This window comes from Capsella rubella, unplaced genomic scaffold, assembly GCF_000375325.1.
Source record: "Capsella rubella cultivar Monte Gargano unplaced genomic scaffold, Caprub1_0 scaffold_1, whole genome shotgun sequence".
In the NCBI taxonomy this organism is placed as follows: domain Eukaryota; kingdom Viridiplantae; phylum Streptophyta; class Magnoliopsida; order Brassicales; family Brassicaceae; genus Capsella; species Capsella rubella.
The window spans coordinates 8,461,534-8,470,826 of record NW_006238923.1 but is presented as its reverse complement, the minus strand read 5'-3'; the positions used below and the strand labels follow the sequence as shown (position 1 = coordinate 8,470,826).

The following is a 9,293-nucleotide window of genomic DNA, read 5'->3' as shown; positions in this document are numbered from 1 at the left end:
AATCAAATCTTTATTAAAAAAATATATTACAATTGGGTTTTGGTTTCTCACGTCTAAACACATGAATAATCAATCTTCCTTTGCTCCATGCTTCTTCCTTTGTTAATTGTTCTTTCTTCTTCAGTTCTTCCTCTAAAAAAACTTCAAATCTTCTTCCTCTTTAAAAACTCTTGCTTTGAAGTATCTTTGTCCTTCTTCACCGCAAGAATTTCTTAAGTATGAAAACCAATAAACACACAATGAGAAAAAGAAGAAGAAGAAAGGGTTTAGAAGATGAACTTATCGAAATGATTTTCTAGAAATGTAAACTTATATATAACTTGATTCACCTGGAGTTGTATGGTTGGAAAGAAAAACTTCTTTGAAAATTTTTAGAGAAGAGCTTTTGTCGTATGATGATTTTCATATTTTTTGTTTGTGTTTTGTGAAATGGAAAGAAAAGTTTTAGAAAATATTTATACATAAAAGGAGTTCTCTGATATTTAGAGATCGTGGGTTAGTTGGTGATATTTTGATTTTTTATTTTATTTTTAATAAAACAGTTTATCAAACATAATTGAAGAAAATAATAAATAAAAGATGAGGACTTTAGAGAAAAAGTAAAAATCATTTTTGACATTTAAAATATAGAACACAATCGTGAATTAAAATATTATGAAAACAAAAAAATATTTCGAAAAGTAATATTTTAAATAAAATTATATCATCTTAATTTATGAATTTTTTTCTAACTACCTCGTTTTTTAAAAATATATATAATTTATTGATGCTATTAATATAATTTATTTTAGCATCACATTTTTATGATGTTAATTTTGTATCATTTAAAAAATCGATTTTATCAAAAAAAATACATACATCAATTATCTAAATGATGTAATTATGTATTTTACATCAATTTATTTTAAAGTGATACAATCTACTAGAAATTGAATCAGTTTTAAATAATTGATGAAAATTAGTTAATATTAGCATCAGTAATGTAATTGATGTTAAATTATTTATATTTGTTTCACTTATTAAAAAGTAATTTAAAATAAGATCACTTAAATTTGTGATACAATTTAAGTGATACAATATAGTCATTTTTTTGTAGTGAACAAATCTTACTGAGTTTGTGGATTTTAGTTTGAGCAGGTCCAGAAGCTTTATCCATATGAAGCGAAAGCACGAGGACAAGAAGAAATAGCATGGAAGAGAATGTCGAAGACCCCATCTTAACAATTCAGTCTGTTACTTAAACTTATCGCTTATCACGAATTTGACCTAATTTACTTTGCATGTGTTTGAATGTGATCACCTTTATCATCAACTCTCTGGTATATATATTTAGTACTTAATTATTGTGACTAACGTTTATGATTTATTTATAGAGAGGTAAAGATAAGGGAGAGTTGAAACATATGGTAGAGAGTTAAACGCACAAAAAATCTAAAATTTGAAGAAGGTCGTCGTACGTCGAGATAAGAAAGAGAGAGAGAGAGATGTGAAACTATGGACGACTTATAAGTTTGTCAGTACTTGTGGGTTTTGAGTTATACGGTGGGCAGTGGTCTCCGCACACCATGCCACTTTAGTTTGTCGTGTGGATTTTATTCGTTATGCCACTTGACAAGAGAAAAGAAGAGTCGTCGGGCTCGGACATTCAAAATGATATGATACGTTAATAATTATTAGAAAGAGCAAACATGGGTTACTTTTATAGGGAGCTTTTTATATATTTCTACGTTTTATATAAATGTGTGTTGGCATATACATATATCTGATCAGTGTCCAGGTATGTTTTCACAGTGTGTCGAGATGGTAGTGCACGTGTACGTCGAGGGTGGCGCGCCTACGACCCCTACACATCGTTTGGTTGTAACGCACCTTATACAGAGAGAGGACGAGTCACCTCGTGGAATTGGACTGAACTGATCATTATCATGACGCTCAGTGGTCGCCACTTTCTTAAAACTTCTACCTCCCCCGCAATGTTTGGATGCGCTTGGTGAAGTATCTATTTTGAAGCTTCTGAGGCTATTGCCTTCCAAGTTCCTCCTCATTATCATCGTCTCCTCTGCATCACTTTCACACTTTAATTTATAGTCTCATGGCCATTAGTAGGAGATGTCAATGAAATGAAAATTAACTACTTAAATATTTATCTATATTTTGGACTGATTAACAAATCAAAATTATAAGTAACTCAAATAGCATACAATTCATTGGATCCGTATTTCTCAAATAATAGGATAGTAATTAAAGAGGAAAAGTATGTGAAATCATGTAACTGGATCAAGACAATTATATCATTAACATGTCTTCTTCTTCTTCTTATTGGCAAACGTATTATCAACATAATTAGTACCTTTTAGTAGTAAGTAAACATGAATACATCCATAAGTAAAGAAAACTATTAAAATTAGGCTCACTGAGTTTGCGGATTTCAATCTGATCAGCACCAAGAGCTTCATCCATATCAAGCAAAAACACAAGGAGGAGAAAAAGTAGCATGAAAGAAACTATAGATGATGAGGACATCTTAATAATTCTCTCTGTACACTTATCACTAATCGCTGAATCTCTACTTAATTACTCTCTTTTTTCTTTTCGTATCTCTACTTAATGACCTGTGAGGTACGTTTATTGCATTTGTATGGAATATAAAGTTAGAGATAAGAGAGAGTTCAAACATATGGTCGAGATAAGAAATAGAGAGACTCAGTTTTGTCACTTGTGGATATCTTGGGATTTAGTGGTCTCTGCACTGCACACCATGTTTTATTATAATCTGTCAAGTGATATATTCATTGCATAGATTATTTTCCCAGAGCAGCTGTTTACGTTCCTTTCTCCATGGTTTCTCAAACAAAAAGGATTATTTATATTCTCAAAAATTATCTAAAGATCAAACCTATATGCTCGACTCACCCCTTTTATAATAGAGAAAGCAATATAATTATTCCAACTCACACAGGTAAGATGTATAAATAAATGTTCAACGAACCATCGTATACATATATATGTATTGATTTTGCATCCGATAATTCTATAGCTATGAACGTATTATAAGGCAACACAACTCGGTGACGGTGCACCTCCGGTATGTCCGGTGTGAGTCACTGGACCATGTGCACTTTCTAGTCGTGGTACAACTATAACAGGAGCCAGCGTTGCACTGTATACAGGGGGAAGACGATTCATTAGAAAGATAAGTAGTGACGATCTCGATAGAAATTTTGCTGTGGCATTTATTCGATACGCTCCCTTCAACCTGCGATTTAGAGCTTTTGTAGTCATTGCCTTCCAAATTCCTCCTCACCTTGTTCATCTCTTCTGCATCACGTACACATACAATTCACACTTCAATATACACAGTTTGCATGTAAATGTTTTTTTTTTTTTTTGTTAAAACTTGTAAAACAGTTACGCATGCAATTTTAAGGAGCGCAATAGTAAGTAACCTGAGAAAATCCAAATTCTTTTAAAAAACGTAGATACATTATTATATTTTCTAATGATAATTTTATTTATTAATCTTGTAGTAAAATGACTGATAAATGCATATATTTTTTTTAATATGAAAAAGAGGTAAATATATATATATATATGATGGTCGTTGACCAAAAAAAAAATATATATGATGGTCTCAAAATAATAAATATAAAATCAGAAAATTATGTAAAAACATGTATTTGGATCAAATCATAATATTGATATGTAAAAGATATATCTAGTATTATCATTTATTAACATATATTTTACTAGTAATTCGACAAGAATATTGATATGTAAAATGTAACCAAGGAAGAAAAAAAAAATCTTACTCAGTTTGCGGATTTTAGTTTGAGAACCAAGAGCTTCATATGGATGAAGCGAAAACATGAGGAGAAGAAGAAATAGCATGGAAGAGATTAATGTCGAAGATGCCATCTTACTTATTAAGTTATTATTCACTCTGTAATTACTTTTATATCACTTATCACAAAATTGAGCTAATTTAATTTGCATGTGTCTGAATCCGACCTTATCAACTCTCTGGTATCATTACTTAATCAATGTGACTCGCATATATATAAGAGAGAGCTGAAACTATATGGACGACTTATAGTTGTCTCCGCACACCATGTTTCCGGGCAAACTCCTTTTTTTCTTATGGAGTTTTTTATTTCATTTTTTAAATAACAAAATAAGGATTGACCCATTGACACTTGACTTGAGAAAAGAATAGTCAGACGTTCAAAATGATATGGGAATATGGGATACGTTAATAATTATAAGATAGAGACAAAAAACCATTAGACGAAGACTCGATCGTAGATGTACACAGCCATGAGCCATCTATAAAAAGGAGTGAACCTTATGAACGTTGAAAATTACGTAGAAAGATCCCAACATTTTTGGCGTCTGCTCAAGCATGTCCCTTGTCTTTTGGGTTTTAGTGGTCTTCGGTCGCCATGTTTTCGTTAACTACGTCACGTGTGGGGTGACCTTTCACTATTTATCATCTGTCGTCCTTAATTATACCCCTCGAAAGGGATTCATTATTTGTCGTCTATGGAATATATACATGAACCTTTGCCAAACATCGAGCTTCTCTATATATTTCTTGAGAATATATATATAGTTAACATTCCGATGCAAGTATGCAACATATGTTGTGCTAAATTTATAGAATTTTCCATGCATCAGTAAAAAATATTCATATTAATTATGACATTGTGTTTCCTAAATAAATTTTCTCATATGGATTGTTTCTCCATTCCAAAGCAACATATGGAATTATCATCAATGATATTATTGTTCCTTTTCTCAAAAATAATACTAATGTGCTTTAGATGTTGCATTTAAATTAAAAATCATTTTTATCAAAGCCTTTTCAATATTTTGTAAATGCACTAAATATTGTTCCTTAGCTCAAAAATAAAACTAATGTAATTTAGATGTTGTATTTGAATGAAAAATCATTTTTACCAAAGCCTTTTCAATATTTTCAAGGCAAAGAAAGTGGATTTGTATGTAATTTGTGCATATATAACTGTCGTTTACAAGAACTTATGACATCCGATATATCTATACACATCTACATAAATAGTATATATATGCAAAATGAAATTACGAAGAACAATATAAAAAGCAAACCAATCACACGATATATACATATATATATATGCATTCAAAGTTGTAATCCGATTAAGGGCCAGATATGCGTGTACACTTTTCGGAGGTGGTGCACGTCAACGGTGATCCTTTGAACCCTTCACAGCGTCTGGTGGTGACACATCTATAACAGTTGGCGGAGGGCGAGCGGCAGCTTGCACAGGGGGATGGAAGAGGACCGAACTGAACCTGATCAGGACGATAAGTGGTGGCCATGTTTTCCAAACTTGTGCGTCGTCCCTTGCAATGTCTTGTTTGGCTATGTTCCGTCGACATTTTGGAGCTTCTATGGTCATCGCCTTCCAAATTTCTTCTCATCTTGATCGTTTCTTCTGGATCACCCATAAATTTTATATTTCAGTTAATTAATAGCAACACCTTAAATTGTTAAATATACACATATATATATAATTAATGAAGAATTAGTAAGTAACTGAATACTCAAATCGAAAATGAATAAATAACGTACGTACATATATACTTATAGGATTACTATAAAGACAATTTTGTAAGGAAACTCAAATAATTATTTAATAAATATGAATAAGAAAACTCTGTGAAATATCAAAAATGTAATTGGATCAAATCATTCAATACTATCACCATACATATTTATATATATACTTGTAACTCAACATGAATATTCATACATGGACTGAATATTGGTGATTTCAATTAAAAAAAAAAAAACTTACTCAGTTTGCGGATTTCAGTTTGAGAACCAAGAGCTTCATCTAAATGAAGCGAAAAAACGAGGAGAAGAAGAAATAGCATGGAAGAGAATGTCGAAGATGCCATCTTAATAAATTGCTCTGTTACGTATGCTTAAGCACAAAATGTGACCTAAAATACTTGCATGGGTCTGATGAATTTTTTACCTAATCAACTCTTCGTATGTCTGTTTAATCACTTTGGCTCGCGTTATTGCATTTTTATAGAGTAGAGATCGAGATAAGAGCGAGTTGAAACATAGGGTAGATACTTAAGCCACACACGTACAAAACAAAACAAAACAAAACAAAAACAGTAGAAGGTGATCTAGATAAGAAAGAGAGAGCTGAAGCTAGGGACAACGACTTAGTTTTTAGGCTTGTGTATTTTGGGTTTTAATGGTCTCCGCACATCCTGTCGATTTCATTCCATTAGATTTACGCTGGGCAGCTACTTGTAATTGTACACTCCATTTTGGGTGATCGTCTGATCGATATATTAATTAGGTGCGCATGAAGTTTTTAAATTTTTTCCAACACCAGAGATTTAAGGCCTCTATATGAAATTGTAATAATTTTTTCAAAGCAGAACCACATAAAATTTAATTTTCGAACCGAAATTACATGTCGTTGCAATTTTGAAATCGCTCATCAAAATTCAGTTAAGTAAAAAATGCGCTTTAAACCCAAAATTAAAGTAAACCAATTTGGTAACCAAATCTTAATCATCCCTCCCTTTTTTTTTTTTTTTTTTTGGACAAGATCCCTCCCTTTTATTATGGTTTTTTTTTCCTCAAGAAGAAAAGCGTTGACACTTGACTTGAGACTTTTTACATGAAAATATAAATTATGCTCGTGTTTCGTTTCATTTTAATAAAGAGATCAGTCTTTAGATAGAAGATCCCTACGAGATGTAAACGAGTTTTCAAATGTACTTACTATCTTTTATTTAATAATATTTTCCACATATTACATATATCATCTAGTGACGTCCATGTTAAACCGATTTCTTCTTAATTTTTATATGTTTTAAAATTAATTATAGTTTCAATAATTTTATAAATTTCCTAATTTTAAATCTTGTTCTAAAAATAATAGTACGTTTAAATTAAAAATTGAAGTTGTAAGTAGTACGTATCTAACGAAAAAGTCTAACATCAAAACCCAAAAAAATAATATATTTAGATGTTTTTAAAATGGGAAAGTAAAACAAATTCTATATTGTATAACTAGGTTCGGACTCGCGCTATAACGCGTGGGAAATAATTATATATATATATAATTTTTAACGGATTAGAATATGTTACATTTTTAATTTTTTTGCAGCAGTCAATTACGATTAATCATATATTTGTATAATAAATTTAATAAACTAATTAAAAAGCGAGTAAATAATCATATATTGAGTTTTGATACAAATAAAAACACGGTGAAAATTTAACAGCACGAAATAATATTTGTCGATAAATTATTCATTTTGACCATTTTTGTAGTATAAGTAGGAATATACGTAAAAATTACATATTTACAATATATTTTTTTAAGGACCAACCCGTAACATAATTCATTTCGTAAAAAAAATTATTCATAACTCGCTTTATGATTATAATTGTGATTTTAACAAACTACCCATGAAGTATCTAAAATTTACATAGTTTGATTTATAATATATTTTATTAATAAAAATTATGTCTCCAAAATTACATTTATGTCTTCAAACAATATTGTCAATATTTAAATTCTAAAATTTTTCTATATTTGAACCTTTTAATTATAATATTTTGAATTTTTTTGAAATTTTAAATATGATGATGTAACAATGGTTTTAATATTGGTTATACTTATAATGATTTTAAACCATTGCCCAAAGTTTTTTAACCGAGTGTAGTTGAGTATTATATGTCTGTTTTGAAAAATTCAAATTGCAATATATGCAAAAAAATGTGAAATTTTTATTAAATATTTTGTATTATATAGTATAATATCATAAATTAAAAATAAGATCAAATAAAAGTGAAAAAAGAATAATATTTTTTAATAGATTATATTAAATTAGTTAGAGAAATATTAGGAAATTCTATAATTAGTTATAGAAATAATATAATCCTAATATTAGATATGGTAAGTATCCGATGCATGTATCCAAACCCAATTTAATATCCAGTTTTGAAGTATCTAATTGTTAAAATTGGGTTAATTTTTTAGTTTTAACCCGACCCGTATTCTATTTTGTAATTCTTTTTTACTAATATAGGGATATGGGTCGGACGTTCAAAATGATAAAATAGGTCAATAATTGCAAATGAAAGAGGGAGACAAAAAGACCAAGACTCCAACACACACACACACCGCCATAAATAAACAAAAGTTGAACTTTGAAAATTCTTTAGGAACTTTTCCAATGTTTGTGACGTCTTCCAAGGCTTACACTATATCTAGAGAAAACGATACCACGCAATATTATCAATTCTTTTTGCAGTATAGTGTATATGGGTAATAAGTTTAGTTACGTAAAAATCGTTTAAATTTCCATGTATAGTAAGAAAAATATATTGGTTCACAAAAAAAAAAAAAAAGTAAGAAAAATATATTAAATTACAGTATGATATAACCCGATCATCAAACTTTTAGAAACACCAAAACACTCTATGATACAGTGAAAATAATAATAAATGTTACATAGATGACAGATTTTAACAAATTTAAATCAAAATAAGAAACATAAGTTATCAATATAAGAGCCATTTTAACAAATCTAAGGGTAAGAACACCTTAAGAGTTAATTGATAATGATGCTAAGTGTTTTATTTATTTATTTAAATAAAATGTTTTAAGTCTGATATATCTCGTTATCTCCAAGACTTATATATTAGCCTGCCTGAGAGCGATCTCTACTGCCAATATGTAGAAAGGTAGATATATATGGACTGTCCTAAATAATGTATATATGTAGCTCGCCTTACCTATTTCTGTGGGAGTAACAATTAATTGATGACATTATTATATATTATTATTATTATGAATATATGTGACACATGTGTTACGGATTAATTGTTTTAATTATGTCTACAAATCAGTTAAGATTAGCCATGCATGGTACAATGTTATAACTCAACGTACTCTTCCGATTCACCAAATGTAGTTATAGAATGTTCACTTCATAAGTATCGTTGATACTCTATCGATCATATATATTTGCTTTTGATAAATCTTTATTGTAAACTATGAGGGCATCCACCTACATATAATATATATATATATATATATGAAAAACCACAGAAATTGCAAACCAGACCACAACTTAAGAAAAACATGCATATTTGAAGGCTTGAAGCTACTAGCTATGTATATATATATATATATAGTGAGATCAGTGACCTAGTCCCTGTGTGCCTTTGGAAGAGCTTGGAGGCGGAGGATGTTATGGACTTGATGCTAACC

General features: G+C 29.9%; 3 protein-coding genes across 3 annotated transcripts in view; all 3 read right to left on the bottom strand.

Moving 5' to 3' along the window:
- LOC17897416 overlaps nt 1-1,313 on the bottom strand; it is a 2,465-nt gene extending 1,152 nt beyond the window's left edge. The window contains exon 1 of the mRNA XM_006307679.2: nt 1,111-1,313. Coding sequence (XP_006307741.2) covers nt 1,111-1,216 — 106 coding nt within the window. The 5' untranslated portion in view covers nt 1,217-1,313. The remainder of the gene's footprint in view (nt 1-1,110) is intronic.
- A 372-nt stretch (nt 1,314-1,685) lies between these two features.
- LOC17897472 lies at nt 1,686-2,617 on the bottom strand. The gene is made up of 2 exons (XM_006303349.2): nt 2,415-2,617; nt 1,686-2,059 (listed from the first exon to the last, which is right to left on the bottom strand). The coding sequence occupies exons 1-2, from the start codon at nt 2,521-2,523 to the stop codon at nt 1,767-1,769; spliced, it is 402 nt and encodes a 133-aa protein (XP_006303411.1). The 5' UTR covers nt 2,524-2,617; the 3' UTR covers nt 1,686-1,766.
- A 420-nt stretch (nt 2,618-3,037) lies between these two features.
- LOC17897414 lies at nt 3,038-3,976 on the bottom strand. Its single transcript, XM_006304338.2, has 2 exons — nt 3,810-3,976; nt 3,038-3,318 (listed from the first exon to the last, which is right to left on the bottom strand). The coding sequence occupies exons 1-2, from the start codon at nt 3,913-3,915 to the stop codon at nt 3,038-3,040; spliced, it is 387 nt and encodes a 128-aa protein (XP_006304400.1). The 5' UTR covers nt 3,916-3,976.
- Nucleotides 3,977-9,293: the final 5,317 nt, after the last annotated feature.

Bases quoted from the DNA above. Each gene is read 5' to 3' on its own strand.
- LOC17897472 (XM_006303349.2), bottom strand. From the start codon at position 2,523: ATGTCCTCATCATCTATAGTTTCTTTCATGCTACTTTTTCTCCTCCTT. The intron at 2,060-2,414 runs GTGAGCCTAATT...AAAGTGATGCAG, and splicing joins GATTGAAATCCGCAAACTCA to AGGAGACGATGATAATGAGG.
- LOC17897414 (XM_006304338.2), bottom strand. From the start codon at position 3,915: ATGGCATCTTCGACATTAATCTCTTCCATGCTATTTCTTCTTCTCCTC. The intron at 3,319-3,809 runs GTAAGATTTTTT...TACGTGATGCAG, and splicing joins AACTAAAATCCGCAAACTGA to AAGAGATGAACAAGGTGAGG.